General features: G+C 47.6%; 1 protein-coding gene across 4 annotated transcripts in view; it reads right to left on the bottom strand.

Annotated features, from left to right (window-relative positions):
* The window catches only part of DOP1B (DOP1 leucine zipper like protein B), a 105,425-nt gene that overhangs the window by 10,706 nt on the left and 78,077 nt on the right, over positions 1-16,642 (bottom strand). For 3 of the 4 annotated variants that reach the window (XM_047875465.1, XM_047875462.1, XM_047875463.1), the window contains exons 23-32: positions 15,428-15,562; positions 11,943-11,998; positions 10,534-10,638; positions 10,371-10,437; positions 8,417-8,561; positions 5,660-5,745; positions 5,334-5,443; positions 5,083-5,229; positions 4,026-4,087; positions 3,387-3,515 (exon numbers count right to left, since the gene is read on the bottom strand). In XM_047875465.1, the coding sequence (XP_047731421.1) occupies positions 3,387-3,515; positions 4,026-4,087; positions 5,083-5,229; positions 5,334-5,443; positions 5,660-5,745; positions 8,417-8,561; positions 10,371-10,437; positions 10,534-10,638; positions 11,943-11,998; positions 15,428-15,562 (1,042 nt within the window). The remainder of the gene's footprint in view (positions 1-3,386; positions 3,516-4,025; positions 4,088-5,082; positions 5,230-5,333; positions 5,444-5,659; positions 5,746-8,416; positions 8,562-10,370; positions 10,438-10,533; positions 10,639-11,942; positions 11,999-15,427; positions 15,563-16,642) is intronic. The other variant, XM_047875464.1, reaches the window with a different exon arrangement.

Genomic DNA, 16,642 nt, shown 5'->3' with positions numbered 1-16,642 from the left:
TGTGCACACCGACCTCCTCCAGGGCTCCTTGATGGTGCCATCAGTCAGGGGAAAGGGACTCCAGGGTGTATCCCAGGGGAGAAATGTTAGAAATTCCTGACTAATTTTAGATTAGGCCTGAACTACTTACCATGGCATGCAAGTTAGAAGCTTCTGGATGCATCTCTTCTCCTGACTTGGGCATCATTGCTCCTTGGGGGCCAGTCAAGTGTCCCAAGACTATCAGAGAATGCTCTGAGTTCTATCACCCCTGCCTCATAGAGGCTGCGTCTATCAACAGTCTTGGGGACAATGACAATAAAGTGGAAAATGCTTTGTAAACTGTCAGTTAACAAAATATGAAATGGGGTAAAGATGCCCATGTTTAAAAACATGGATCATTATTTAAAATGCAGCATTTGAGCTATGCAAAATGGAGGGTATATGGGGAAATTCTTGCTTCTCTCAGGGCCCCCAAACCACCTCCAGATTAAAGTCAGCACACATGCACAAACACACATGCTTTTATATAATATGTACAGTATTATATTGCCTCTCCTCAGAGGTATGATTGCTTAGAACTGCTGGATGCTTCAATCCTGCCATGGTCAAACCACACCACCGTTTGAAAAAGGCTGTTGTCTATACTTTTCCTGTCCTACACATGTAATACTGTCTTTCTAGCTCTCTGGGCCTCACCCTAAATTTTAAAGGCGTGTGTGATGGGAGACGGGAGAGAACGAGCAGGTGTTTGCTCTCAGACTGGAAAGGCACGGGAAGGACTGCAAGGTGCTCTGGCCAACACGTTCTCCCTTCCAGTTTTCCCCTCTTGCCGCCACTGAAAGTGGACTTTCAGACGCTGCTGAGCAGCCGGGTGCGTAAAGCACCTGCTCGCACGCTGCACAGGCACGAGGGGGCGGTGCTCCCTGCGGTCCTCTCTCCCTCCAGATCTTGTGGGGGTGCAACAGAGCTCGGCTTGGACTCTGCATTCAGCCAAAGTCTTTGGAGGTCTGCCGTTACCCTTACTGGCACTCCTGGGCGCCACCTGACCAAGTCAGCCTCCCGTCAGCAGTTCCAGAAAGGATCTGTCAGTATCTGAACATTCGCTTTCACGTATTTCAAGTGTTCAGGGCGTTAGGACATGAAAAATCTAATGTGCCTCACGTGTTGAAGTTACGTCAGTTTCGCTGTAAAGATATTTTATTATTGCAAATATATAGTTATAATTAGTAACTGTAAAAGCTATTAGTGTTCTGAATTAAGACAATTAGGAGCTTTCAAATAGTCAAGTTGGGATGTGGGCTGACACTACTAATGTCAAGATGGGATGCGGGCCAACACCACTAATGTTAAGAGTGAGTAATCAGGATAACTTTGGGAAGAGGACTGCTTTGTGAGCTGACAGGTACTTATAAACATTTTTTAAACGTTTATTTTATTTATTTTTGAGAGAGAGAGTGTGTGAGCAGGGGAGGGACAGAGAGAGAGGGAGAGAGAGAATTCCAAGCGGGCTCCTCACTGTCAGCACAGAGCCCAATACGGGGCCCGATCTCAGGAACTGTGAGATCCCGACCTGAGCCGAAATCAAGAGTCGGACGCTTAACCGGCTGAGCCACCCAGGCGCCCCTATAAAACATTTTTTTTAAAGGATAGAGTACGAGATTTATGTCATAATTCCACCTGAAAACCCGAACGTCCTTCAAGTCACAGACTGGAATACCGTTCAGCAATAAAAAGGAGTATGCTGTTGATAAATGCAATGGAACAGATGACTCTCAAACAGATGACACAAGTCAAAAAAGCCAGACTCGAAGGCTGCACCCTAGCTAATTACGTTTCGGGCACTGTGGAAAAGACAAACCCGTATGAACAGAAGGCAGAGTAGCACTTGCGAGGGGCTGGGGAAGGGGAGGGGATGATTCCAAGGAGCAAAGGGAACTCTCCGGGGTGATGAAAATGTTCTGTGCGTTGACTGTGGTGGTGGTTACGTGACTATACGTATCCACCAATTCATAGAGCTGTACACCCAAAAGGGTGACTTTTACTTTATGTAAATTATAGCCTAGTAAACCCGACCCTCAAAAGAGGATTCACAACATAATTCTGATATTTGTAAAATTATGTTACACTAGTCTTTGTAGTATTAATTAAAAAATCTGCCAAGAATTGTATTAATTTTATTTGATTCCAATCAGGCTGTGAGTCTTAAGGAGAACATATTTCTTTTTGAGAATTCTTTCATATCGTGGAGAAGGGTGAACTTAGAATGCCCACTTCACCATCTCCACATTTTATGAGGAGAAAAACCCTTCAAAATCATGTCTAATAGCTGCAATAATTCATGGGAACGCAAGCTGGTGCAGCCACTTTGGAAAACAGTATGGACGTTCCTCAAAAAGCTAAAAATAGAACTACCCTATGACCCAGCAATTGCACCAGTAGGCATTTATCCAAGTGATACAGGTGTGCTGTTTCAAAGGGACACATGCACCCCCATGTTTATAGCAGCACGACTGACAATAGCCAAAGTATGGCAAGAGCCCAAATGTCCATCGATGGATGAATGGATAAAGAAGATGTGGTATACATATACAGTGGAGTATTACTCAGCAATAAAAAAGAATGAAATCTTGCCATTTGCAACTACGTGGATGGAACTGGAGGGTATTATGCTAAGCGAAACTAGTCAGTCAGAGAAAGACAAATATCATATGACTTCACTCGTATGAGGACTTTAAGAGACAAAACAGATGAACATAAGGGAAGGGAAACAAAAATAATATGAAAACAGGGAGGGGGACAAAACAGAAGAGACTCATAAATAGGGAGAATAAACTGAGGGTTACTGGAGGGATTGTGGGAGGGGGGATGGGCTAAATGGGGAAGGGGCACTAAGGAATCTACTCCTGAAATCATTATTGCACTATATGCTAATTTGGACATAAATTAAAAAAAATAAAAAATAAAGCAAAAGAAATAGCTGCAATAATTCATTTTTGAAGCAAAGAACAGAGTGAGTATGAAGTACTGTTAAGGAAAGGTCAGGCACTTCCCCAAAATCCTGCTCCTTCACTAGCCTCGGTTGGTGCTGTGACCTCACAATATCTTGACTACAGGAGGGATCCGGCAGGGACAGTGCCGAGAAAGTACTGTCAGATTTTTAGAGACTACCTGGTGGAATCTAATAGCATTATAATAATTGAGTTTTAAAATAAAGCTTCAGATTCACCAATACATTTCTGGATTGTTCTTCTACGATAACCCCTGCCAAGTGCCTATTTCAACACTCAACCATCCTGCCAGAATGTGCCCTGGGCCGCTCTGGTAGCCGACCCGAGTCAGCCAGCTGGGGGGTCTGCCATCCGGCAGAGGGGTGTGCTCAGGGCGAGGGAGGATGGCCTTCTTACCTTGTATCAGAGGAAGGTACAGGTGGTATTGATCAAGTTCTCCACTGAAGACAGCAAAAGCCTGACGCTTGAGCAGCATCGCTTTCTGCTCGAAACTTGAGAACAGTTTTAAAGAACTGCTCTGCATGTCTATGATAAATACAGTCAGGAAGTTCCGTTTAGTGAGAAAACTGTAGTCAGAGGGAAGCGACAGGAAATTCACACTAGTGCAATTTCTATCCTTCCTGGTGAAAAAGTCGTGATCTTGACTAAGTAATTATGATCTTGTGGTTACTACTCACATATTTATTTGTAAACAGAAACATTTCTTTAATGATCATTAATGACAGGGAATTGGAAGAGAGGATGAAGGACGGACAAGTACTCCTAATAAATTACGGTGAGTGAACCGATTCTTACTCTCTAAAGTATCCCTCCACTGAAAAGCTGCCAAAAAGGTTGTCAGGGCCTTCTGGTCAACAGACTGGAACTGGGAAGGCTCATTCATTAGTCCTGACATGTTATGCACATTACATTATGGTCTGCAGCTTAGATGGCACCAGAAAAGATCCTAGTGGGGTTCTGAAATACGTGATAAAAGCTGATTATGATGTATTGGTTCTTTAAAAGTGACTTATGTGCACGTAACATACAACTTACTCATTAGATCTTTAAACATGGTTTTCTCGTGAGTCAGGAGATGGTCAATAATGGACTTCCAACTGGATATTGAAAAAAGCAAAATTAAATATGTCAAGGATGACAGTCTGATTAAAGGCATTAAGAACACACCCCCCTTTTAGATGTATTAAAGACTTTTCTGAAAAGTTACTGAAATGAATAGTTTCTATACAAGGGAAAGGTGAGCAAAAGCTCTTCCTTTACACACTAAACACAGGCAACGAATAATACGGGAAAGAATGAATAATTCCCAGCTTATGGTAAACAAAGAATGGTTTTTTTCAAGAGTTGCCCTTGACTATGTTCACACAGGACGATGTTCACACGCTTGTGCTGATGGACACAAGTGGGGAGTAGTGGCAATAAACACCACCAGTTTTCAAATGGGGTCCCCAGGAGGGTTAACAGGAGCTCGAGATGGAAGCCACAGGACTCTGGGGGGAGGCAGGGCAAACTGTCAAGCTTTATGGACCGCTGACCAGTGTCCGCCCTCTATCCCTGTGGTTAATGAGGACATGTTGGGCCACACCAGGGGGAGAGGCACTGAGTGGTTTTGTTGACCTTCCAGCAAAAGGCACTGGGAGTTCACCTTGTGTGTGTACCTCAATGGATCTCTGCCAGCAAAGTGTCTGGCTGGCTGCACGGTCCGAGAACCTGTGTAAGCTGAGACATGGGATAAGGACACCACGGCGTCACTAGTGGGCTCTGTCATCTTAGTGCCAGTGGAATATTGTGTGACTCCCAGATGGAGCAGTACCAGACCAGGGGCCACGGGAACCCTGTTTTGTGTGCTCTGGGGATAATACGCTCCCTTAATTGAGATTCTCCTGAGAAAAAAATGCACCTCTGTATTTTTAAAACACCTGATCTTTCTTCCATGAACACAGTTAGCCTGGAAGCTTGTGACAATGACGTCCCGGGATCTGGGCTGATGCTGACCGCTCCCATTTCAAGTATGAGAATTAATTATGTAAATCGAAACCCTTTTTCCACTCAAGCATTTGCAGCACCCTTTTGTCAGGGCAGCGTTTCTTACTGTGCACAGCAAGTGTCCATTTGAAAGAAAGCAGGGTCCAAGAATAACTCCAGGACTTCTTTTTTCCAGGCTCGCTTGGTATAGGCGTAGCCACTCAGGGAGCTCAGCAGCTGAGCGCCGGCTCGGAAGCTGGGGGTGTTGTAGGCACTGAACAGGGGCAGGGAGGGAAGAGGGTCGAGGTCAAAGACTGTGCAAAGAAAGCCACTTGATGCATTTCCCATAAGCTAGTGTGCTACCTACGGGCAGGATACCTGTGATTGCGCAGGTACGGAAACACATAATAGAGCAAGCGGGAGATGAGCGGCACTGCCTTCTCCTTCTCGTCACTTCGATAAACCATGTCCAGGAGAGAGGCCAGGACCTACCGGAGCAGGACCACAAGAAGACAGAAATCTGCTGAAGCCAGCGACAGTGAGAGTCGGTCCTCAGGGTGGACGTCACCTCCCAAGAAAAGTCTGGGGTGCAGCTTGGGGCCAAGAGCGACTCCTGAGCTCCCCTGCGAGGGGCGGCCTGCCTGCACAGAGCGTGGAGCCGGCCGTCGGGCCCGCGAGGGAGGACCAGTAGGGGGCGCACTTACATCTGCCAGGAGAGACAGGGCCTGCACGCTGTATACCGACGGGGCGGAAGCGGACACCATTGCTGCAGCCGTGGCAGTGGCATCTGCTGACAGAAAGAGGCAGCTGTGTTTCAGTCATGAAGACTGGGCCACCATTCACGCCTCGAAAGCATCGCATGTACGTGTGACGAGTCCCTCTTCTCACGCGGAGTATGCAATGTCCTCCGTTAGTGTGCTCGACTCCACAGTAAGCATCTGAGCACTGTGATCAAGGGCGTCAGTGCCGACTCACTGTCTTCCTCCCCAGCTCTGTGCTCTGAATCGTTCTCGGGGCATCAACAGCCCCTTAGGTGATCCATCTGACACCTCGGCCTCTGAGCCCCCTGACCCTCTTCTCTCTTCCGACAATCTTTTATTCTGCACCAGCTCTGTCGTCTGTCACCATCACACCCTTGATGTCATCAATTTCTCAACTCTCCACTTCCAGCCTCCTTCTCTGACTATATCTTATCTTTCCCGGATCCTCGCACAGGCCACCAAATCCTTCATCAACTCCTCCAGGTCTGCCCTTCTCTGCCTCCCCACCTGCACCCACGGTCTGCCTTCTACCTGGGAAGCATCCCGACTTTTGCTGTTCTCTCCCTCTGAGGCACTCACCTGGAAAAATGCAAACCTGGAGAAACCCAAAGTTCGGCCTATGCAGTTCTGTGTAGGTAAGTGCTCTGGAGAAAACCAAACCACGAGACAGACCTCACTTTCCCCCATGACCATGAACCTCAAAAAGAACCTGATGGCTACCAGATAGTCCCACCCATGGACCTTGGTGGTATGCTGGCTTCCCTTCTCTCCAACATAATTCAGATCCTCCTTCGATAACCATCAATACTCTCCCCTTGTCAGCTGGTAACCTCATTCATATTTCGTGGAGAAAATTAATGGAAACAAACAGGACTCTGTCAGTTTGGCCACGATGAGTTATTAATCTACAACATATATATCTATGTTCTCTGCCTGGTCTCCTGTGTTGATAAACATGCCCCTAGCTCCTATGGGAAGACCATAATTCCATTTATGACACCAACCTGGCCCCATGGCCATCAAGGGTTTTGCTTTCTAACTATCCTTTCTCTCTGTGGTATTTATTTCTTCTCTGCTGCACTGTTGTTTTTCTGTTTTTTAAGTTTGTTTATTTTATTTTATTTTTTTTTATTTTTGGGACAGAGAGAGACAGAGCATGAACGGGGGAGGGGCAGAGAGAGAGGGAGACACAGAATCGGAAACAGGCTCCAGGCTCCGAGCCATCAGCCCAGAGCCTGATGCAGGGCTCGAACTCACGGACCGCGAGATTGTGACCTGGCTGAAGTCGGACGCTTAACCGACTGCGCCACCCAGGCGCCCCTAGTTTGTTTATTTTAAGAGAGACTGAGAGAGAGAGAGAGAGACAGAGAGAGAGAGAGAGAGAGAGAGAGAGAGAGAGAGAGAGAAAAGAGAGAATCCCAAGCAGGTTCCATATTGTCAGTGCAGAGCCTGACACAGGGCTTGAACCCACGAATAGTGAGATCATGACCTGAGCCGAAACCAAGAGTCGGAGGCTTAACCAACTGAGCCACCCAGGCACACCTCTGCCGCACTGTTCGGTCACCACACAAATATGCGTTGGCATACTCCAATTTATTTATTTTTTATTTTTTTAAATGTTTATTTATTTTGAGATTGGAAGAGAGAAAGCAAGCCGAGGGACACACACAGAGAGAGAGAGAGAGAGAGAGAGAGAGAGAGAGAGATGGAGGGAGAGCATCCCAAGCAGGACCCGTGCTGTCAGCACAGAGCCTGACATGGGGCTCGAACTCACAAACTGTGAGATCATGACCTGAGCCGAAATCAAGAGTCAGAAACTCAACTGACTGAGCCACCCAGGCGCCCCTGGCATACTCCAATTTAAAAACAAATCAAGTAAGAGATATTCTTTGGTCTTTGGTTCTACTTGGTTACTGTCCTATTGACAAGTGAGCTTCAGGGAGTTCTCTGCATTCATGCCGTCACTGCTGTCTCCTCCCCCTCCTTTTCTCCCCAGCCTCTTCTCTACCTACTCTGGTGTTCCCAGCCCAAAGGCTTCCATGTTGTTGAGCCCAGTGGGTCATTTCTTGGCAGTCTTCCACTGTGTTATTCCTCCCTTCCTCTGGAAGCACTCTTATGTTTCTGTGACCCTACGCTCTCTTGGTTTTTGTCCAACCCCAGTGACCACCTAAGTGTCTTTTCTGGCTCTTTCTCTGACATCTCAAATTTAATACTTGCAAAACCAAGCTCAATTTCCTGTTCCAGAATGCTATTTCAGTCTTTTCCACCTCAATAAATTGCATAAGCCAAAAACCAAAGTCATCCTTGATTGCCTTTTTTGTTAACCACCACATCCAGCCCATGAGCAAGTTCTGTGGACGCTGCATCTAAATCAGTCCACCTTTTTGTATCGCCCTTGCCTCTAAGCCAACACTGTCTCTTGCCCACACCACTGTGAAATCCTTTTAGTTTTTAATTTTAATTAACTAATTAATTTGAGAGAGAGAGAGAGAGAGAGGGAGAGAGCATGAGTGGGGGAGAGGGGAAGAAGGAGAGAGAGAGAGAATCTGAAGCAGGCTCTACACAGCACAGAGCCTGATGCAGGGCTCGATCCCACGACCCTGCGATCATGACCTGAGGCAAAATCAAGAGTTGGACGCTCAGCGGACTGAGCCACCCAGGCACCCCAGCAGGTATCATTTTCTGACCCCGTGTACCTACCACACAAATCTTCCTCAGCATCAGATTCTTCTAGAGAGATCTGAGGCTGGGCCTTCACTTCCAGGTTTCTACTTAGCCAGCTTGTTTGTTCCAAGGAAGAGCCAGCAATGTTCCCTACAGCTTCTAGGATTTTTTGAGTGACTTCCTGAAAAGAAGAAAGGAAGTTAGCTCAGGAAAAGATGCTGAAATGCCTAAAACCTCACCATTCGGTAGAAACGTAACATAGGTCACAACTATGAACCACACAGGTAACGTGAAGTTTTCCAGGAACCATATTAGAGGGCCAGAGGAAACAAGTTCACAATTTCTAACCTCATATACCCAAAACATGATCGACACGTAATCAATATAGAAATTATTAATGAGATTTCACACTCTTTTTTTGCACTAGACCTTTGAAATCTGATGTGCACATTCAATTCAGACCAACCACATTTCAAGTGCTCACCAGCCACAGGGGGCTAACGGCTACCATACTGGCCATCATGAGCACGCCACAGAGAAACAGGAAGTTATAGCTGCACACTGCCATCTAGCAGATTTGTTTCCGGTGTCTTTGGGACCATGGGTCCTTGCTAGAATGGCATCCTTCGATAATATAACAAGAAACAAAATTAACTGAATTAAGTTGACTCGATGAGGGTGAAGTGAGGAACGATTCATATCAGGAGTATAATCGGTAAAGAATCTGGCCAAGTAGCTGGGATGGAGGCAGAAATGCTGAGCCCCTTTCTCAAGCCAGCACCATCAAGTCTCACCAGCAAAGACTGGCTGCACATCCTTGCCGTCTGAGAATGGAACAATCCTGACTTAGACCGTAAGCCCAACTGGTAGGCTGGGGTGGTCAGGCACAGAGCGAGAGCACTGCCAGTGGGAAGAGGGGCGCACGTGAGGGAGCTACCTCGGCGAACCCGGGCAGAGTTGTGGTGTGGCCGACGGTGGCAAGAAAGAGCAAGAAAAGAGACTGAGGGCTTGGAGGGTATCCCACTTCCCACGCAGCGAGTGGGCAGGGAAAAGGTGTAGGTGTGCCTCGAAGCAGGGGTGAGGAGTTGGGGTGTCAGGGAGGCTGGGCATCATGAGATGGGAGCAACCAAAGGGAGCAGGGGTGAGGCACACCAGCTGCCGTAACCCCCAAGGCCAATGCTACCGCCAGAACAGACAGAAGGCAGGGGCGTGCTGTAGGTAATAGGCCACGAGGCAGGTGACCTTGAGAGGCTAGTCTGGGAAGTGCTGTCCAAGTACTGGTCGTGCAGCGTCAGCTTTCTTCCCCACAAGTGGAGGCCACGCGGGTCCCTGGGTTGTCTAACTAAGCCTGGCTGTGCTGCTTTAAACCGTGCTCCAGTGGATCAGCACTGGAACCGGAGAGACCTTTCACAAAAGCCAGGGATAATGGTCAGCAGTAACATCCCCAGGGCTGTAAAACTGATACACATCCCGGTTTAACTCGAAGCCGTGGCTCCAAAAGCCCCTCAACCAGCGATTCTAATGGTTGCAAAATCGTGATTTCCTGACCCCGCCATTCTATTTGTAGTTGGCATTTTACTCTAAGGCTTCCCTTCTCCTGGGGTGAGTTTCACCTTTACTTTTCAGGCTTTTGGAAACTTCCTGTGAGCAAATACTGCTTCAGCAAGGAGGGGCCAGAATGGTTTCAAGGACAGAAATCCACGTGTACGGAGTTGCTGTCCTAACGCTGTGCAGGAGGCGTCTCCACCTCTATCTGTGTGCGGTGGGGGAGAGGGGGCATCGTGTCAATCCCTAGCGGACTGCTCAGGCCGGACGCAAGAACTTCAGCAGGAGACCCCGGCCCGGGTCCCTCGAGCCCCCGAAAGACAGTAACGAAGGAAGTGAGATCTAAGAGCTGATTCTGCCCAGTGCTGATTATCCACGAGCACGTCCTCTAAAGGTGGCCACTACTCCTGGAACGGTGGCATCGCTACCCTTTTCACACACAGACCTGCAGATCTCTTTGGTCCTTCTTGCTTTCCAGGTTGGGAGTTCTCGTCACAAAGTCGTTCAGCATGCTGTTGAGAGACAAGCAGCTTCAGACTAAGAATGTTGCAGGAACAAGATGTATTCCGGCAGGAAAACACGGTGACGTGACTGCTGGGGCACGGTACCTGAGAAGCAGAAAGTATCCAGGCGGAGCTAGATTCAACTGCACGGATTCCTTTAGCACGCCCAACAACGAAGGAAAGTTCTCTTGCAAGGCCGTGACTGGCAGCCTATGTTTAAAAAAACCAGGAAAAAATAACCCGACGGTGAACAAGTCAAAACATACATTATAAGCACATTTTAGGTCCAGGCAGTTGGAAAGCAGAGGACATATGGCCTATCTGACTGACCTCTTTGTTCTTGTTCAAATTAAAATACGCACGAGCTACATTTTTGTATTCTGGCAAGAACCTGGGGAGTCTGGAGACCAGAAATCCTGCCGCTGACAAGTCAGATGCTCCCAGTTTCCTGTGTATCAAATAAAGGCCTTGAACCAGAGGACTATCTGACCCCTCGGGCCAGTCTAGCTCTAATATCTGGCCTTTCCAGTGTCGCTGGTAATGGGCGCAGCCATCAGCCCACAAGGTCACCCGCCAGGAGCTGATCTTCAGTAGTTTTCATGGTGAGGCCACATAGTGTGACAGGCCGCAGCCCAAGGGTCCCAGGTTCAAGTCCTGAGCCCCCTCAGCAGTGCCTCCCCTGCAAGAGGAGGAGGATGGAAATCTGCAGCTGCTGACGGCTCATGGGTCACTGAGACCACCGTAGTGCTGAGACCCGCCAGCATTACAAAGCACAGCAGTGACCACCAGGATGGACGTGACCAGCTCCTCTTTAACCCCTGGAAGAAGGAACTGGAAAATCGCTTGTGGGCGAAGTATCGACAGCGGGTTCGAACTTAACCCCAGACCCAGGGACTCCTGGGACTATGACGCTTGGATCTACCCGCCTGTAGCCGTGGGGGTGGCAAGCTGCAAGAAGCTTGGCCCGAGAGCCTTGTTAACCAAGGAGCTGGGACCTGGTTGTCAGACTGCCTGACTGTGCAATTCCCACCACACGAGAAGGGGACTATGCCCCCCACTTTGCCTTCGTGACCGTGACAGAGGCGGCCCCACATGGTGGATCCGGTATGGCTTCCCTTCCACCTGGGGAACCTGCTTCAACGTCCCCTGTAGCAGAGGCTGAAAACAGACACGAAGCTCACAGGCAGAAACCACAGGAAAGCACTGAGGACTCAAAACAATCACTTCTCCTTTTTCTAAGTCTTTAACACTTTGACGCCGAACGTGAAGTGTTCAAGGGACAGCACACGGATTTTACAAAGTCCGACTGGATCTCTGGAGGAGAAGGAAGAGCCTCAGGGCATTCATTCTCACACCTTGGGAAGAAACCAGGCAGGACACCTTCAAGATGCTTTCTGAACTAACGCTCTCCAGTTGGCAAGAAATGCAATTGGGAGTTACGCTTATAATCGGCGCAACTGCATCTGTGCAGTGATTACTGCGACTGAGCAAAGTTTGTGAAGGGTTTGCCTTACCTTTGGATGAAAGCATAGCAAAACTGCAACACGGGGATATCCACGAGCGGTGCTTTCTGAAAATGAAAGTGAAACCTATCACTCCAAGTTGGTTAGGAAATAAGGTTAAAAAAAGAATTAGAATACAAAACGAAAGAGAGTCTACATCCTCACAAAGCAAAGGATTTTAGCCAGAGTCTCTCAGATGGGATAGCACATGGGAAAGCAGCCCCCAAGCGTGACAAAACACATGCACACTGTGAGGTCCCAAATCATCACCGCCCTTCTTGCCAGACTTCAGGGCGAGTCCCCTCCAGGCTTGTAACAAGTATTTGGGGGAAGCTGTGGTGTAATAAAACTTTGGTGGCCCAAGTGGACCCTCATGAGTGAGTGCATGCGACTCACTACCGACAAGAGACAATAAAAAGTTCTAATTCTTAGCTCAAGGAATTCCCTCAAACTCAGCCCAGACAACTTCCCTACATCCCAAGGGGTTGGAGCCACTTAGAAACTGGTTTTGAAAACATATTTTTTTCTCTTCTTGCTTATAAAAAGCTATTTGCGGAAGTTATGGAAGTTGAACTGATTAACTAATCAATAAAATGTAATTTTGTTGTTTGAACAGTCAAAAACCAGCCAGCCAGACGAGATCTAATGGTTTTTTTTAATGTTTATTTATATATTTTGAGAGAGAGCAGGCACACGCATGAGTGAGGAAGGAAGAGCGAGAGAGAGGGAGAGAGGATCACAAGCAGCTCCACACTGACATAAGGCCCAATCTCACAAACCTGGAGATCATGACCTGAGCCAAAATCAAGCCCGACACTCAACTGACAGAGCCACCCAGGCGCCCCCTCGTGGTTTATTTCTAGCCCACGAGTTGCAGATATTTGTAGAATTTCAAGCAACATGTAGGAACAAAACTACATGAGAGAGAGAGAGAGAGAGGGAGAGGGCAAGGGAGGGGCAGAGACACACACACACACACACACACACACACACACACACACACACACACACACAATCCAAAACAGACTCCAGGCTCTGAGCTGTCAGCACAGAGCTGGATGCAGGGCTCAACCCACAAGCTGTGAGATCATGACCTGAGCCAAAGTCAGACACAACTGACTGGGCCACCCAGGCGCCCCTCATTATAACCATTTCTATGTGTCCAGTTCCGTGGCGTTAAGTTCCTTCACAATGTTGTGCAGCCATCTTCACCAGCCGTCTACAGGACTTTTTTATCTTCCCAAACTGAAACTCTGTCCCCGTTCAACAGTAACTCCTGTCCTCTCTCCTCCCACTTCTGGCAACACTACTCTGCTTTCTGTCTACACAACTGAATATTCTAGAGACGTCCTATAAGTGGAATCCTTTCACTTTGGTCCTTCTGTGACTGGCTTCGCTTGACATGTCCTCAACGTTCATCCGTGTTGCAGCAGGTGTCAGAATTAACTTCCTTTCTAAGGCTGAGGAATACCCCGTTGCATGGATGCACCTGCTTTGGTCTATGTAATCATTCATCGATGGATACCTGGGGTGCTTCTACCCTTTCACTTCTGTGAGCAACGCTGCTACAAATACTGGTATACAACAAATACCTGTTTGAGTGAAACTGTAATTTTCTTTATTTTATTTTATATATTTTTAATGTTTACTTTGGAAAGCGAGAGCGTGCGCGCATGCTTAGACGTGCGTGTGAGCGTGGGGGAGGGGCAGAGAGAGAGAGAGGGAGACAGAGAATCTGAAGCAGGCTGACAGCTCAGAGCCTGACACAGGACTTGAACTCATGGACCACGAGATCTTGACCTGAACCGAAAGTGGATGCTTCACTGACTGCACTACCCAGCTGCCAAAAAAAATTTTTTTTTTCAGTAAAACTGCATTTAAAAAAAATTTTTTTTTTAACGTTTATTTATTTTTGAGACAGAGAGACAGAGCATGAGCGGGGGAGGGGCAGAGAGAGAGGGAGACACAGAATCGGAAGCAGGCTCCAGGCTCTGAGCCATCAGCCCAGAGCCAGACGCGGGGCTCGAACTCACGGACTGTGAGATCATGCATTTTTAAATAATCACTTTGTCCGTTCCACTAGTTTCCATTTATGTAATTATTCTTATGTTTTTCCTAACAATTTTAAATCACTTCATAGAATGCAATTATTTCAAGGCTGAAATAAATCGCTGCTTTCTATCAAATTAATGAATTAAGAACAAAAACAGCTCCTATACTTTCAATGAGTCTCCCCGCTTTGGTAAAAACAAAAACCTCTGGGAAGCCTGGCTGGCTCAGTCAATGGAGCGTGTGACTCCTGTTCTTGGGGTTGGGAGTTCAAGCCCCATGTTGGATGTAGAGTTTACTTAAAAATAAAATCTTACCCAAAAAAAAACAAACCCCAAGTGGTTTTGTTTCAAAACCACTGTACGTGACTGCAAGAGGCCTTGGGCAGCAAGGACTCCACACCCGCTATGCAGAAACGGCCTGCAAAACCATAGGAGCCTCATGGTGCCATCCTAGCTCTCTACACACCACGGCTTCTGCTGCAGCCAGATGAAATCTCTTCCTTCTCAGAATGCCTCACATGAGTCCTGTCCTCTGACCCATTTTTTTTTCTTTTATGTAAAAATTACCAAAGTTTGAATTCTGGTCAGAGCTCTCTTCTCCACCAGGCCTCCACTTTGGCCTACGAGGACTGACTTTCAGCAGAAATGATCCCGTCCATCCTTCACGCTAACCTGAACATCCTTCCTCTGCCCTTTGAGATGCACGTACATTTCTTACAACAGGACTGTCTTTCTCAAGGAGCTGGGAGCCGTCCTCTGGAGTACCACCATTGGGAAAGACAGGGCCCTTGTCTCCCAGTCTCCGGGAGTATGGGAGCCTACCTTCCATGAGCACCGGTCAGCAAACCCAACAGCCTACTCACAATGACCAATCCCCTCCCCCACTTTTTTGTAATTTTCTACTTCCCTGGCTTTGCTGGAGCCCCTGCTCCTTCACGCTTCCTACTCCTCCATTTCTCAAAGTACTCTGTTACCTCTGCACAAATCAGAACTGAGGTCCGCTCTCTCCCCTAACACAGTAGCTACGGAATGTAAGTTGGCCTTTACCACCTTCAACTAGTGTCTGGCTTTGCTTCTCTTTGGTGCCTCTTAGGCTGCTAGTTCCTTGAGGCAAGTGTCATTTCCTCTTTCTAAAGGTTTTGTTCAACTTGGCATACTGCAGGCACTTGATAAGAACCCACTCCCAGGCAGTGCGTGCCGCAGCAAGGAGGGAACGATGAAAGATGGCCGCTGACCTCCGGTGGTTCCCACCTTCAAACAGGTGCACCAAAGCCCTCTGGGCACACTTCACGTGGCCTCCTCCAAGCCCAGCAAAATACCTCCATGCCACCCCCCAGGGAATCCTAGCTGCTCCTGAGACTTCTGCTTCCCTTCCAAACACAATTTATAAGACACAGAGACAGGAGGGCGCCACGCATTCATCTGGAAGATCCCCAGGCTCCTGACCTCGTCCCCTCGGATTTGTGGCGGCCTCTTCACCACCTCCTTTGCCAGGTGAAGCACCATGTCTGTCTGCAGGGTGCTGAGCGCACAAATCAAGTCGACAAGGGTCAGCTGGGATGTGCTTGCCGCCGGGACAATCTGCCAAGGAAAAAAATAGTTCCCTTAAGGCTCACAGAGAGAAAACAAACATAAGAACAATGCACAGAAAGTCTTCTATAAGAGCTGCCCCCAGAGAAAGAACTTTGATATTTTAAATAAATATTTAAACAAAAACTGGGTAAAGGACTCTCTTGGTGGGGACAAAGAGTGAGCTAAGCATTTAATCACTGTGACAGAATTAGCATCTGACATACATTAGGAATAACAGGTGCAGTTGATGATGGGGCAGTGACACTGGTACGTTCAAGCTCACAAAGCATTTATTTATTTATCAAAAGCAATTTTTTTCAACATTTTTTTATTTTTGAGAGAAACAGACAGAGTGTGAGTGGGAAAGGGGCAGAGAGAGAGAGAGGGAGACAGAATCTGAAGCAGGCTCCAGGCTCTGAGCTGTCAGCACAGAGCCCGACACGGGGCTTGAACTCATGAGCCATGAGATCATGACCTGAGCTGAAGTTGGACACCTAACTGACTGAGCCACCCAGGTGCCCCAGAAAGGATTTATTTTTTAAAGCAATCTCTACACCCATCGTGGGGCCTGAACTCACAACCCCAAGATCAAAAGTTGCATGCTCCACCAACTGAGTCAGCCAGGCACCCTTCAGAGAGCATTTTAGAAACAGATACACTTAATTTGAAAGAAGCAGGCTGACATTGAAAGGTAGCCCTAGAAGTATGAGGATGGTAACAGAGAAAACAGATAAATCAGATTCTTGATAGTTGGCCTTGGCAGGAAATCCCAGGGATGGGAGACACATCTTTTTTTTTTTTTTTTTTTTTTTAATGTAGGGCTTGAACACAGGGCTTGAACTCACAACCCTGAGATCAAGACCTGAGCTGAGAATCAAGAGTCAGATGCCCAACTGACTGAGAGCCACCCAGGTGCCCCCGGACACATTTTTGATGTCAAGAGTCTCTATAATGTGGCTACATGCACTTGGAAGGATCAGACTTACCACCAGTGAATACCCCACAGGTGCTAAGCTGGGTGGCCTGGGCCACCAACCCCTTATGCCTCCTCAGGGAATAGGAGCCTATGTTGGACACTGAGATAGTGTC

This window comes from Prionailurus viverrinus, chromosome C2 (genome assembly GCF_022837055.1).
Source record: "Prionailurus viverrinus isolate Anna chromosome C2, UM_Priviv_1.0, whole genome shotgun sequence".
Taxonomy (NCBI): Eukaryota; Metazoa; Chordata; class Mammalia; order Carnivora; family Felidae; genus Prionailurus; species Prionailurus viverrinus.
This window is presented reverse-complemented; position numbering and strand designations above follow the sequence as displayed.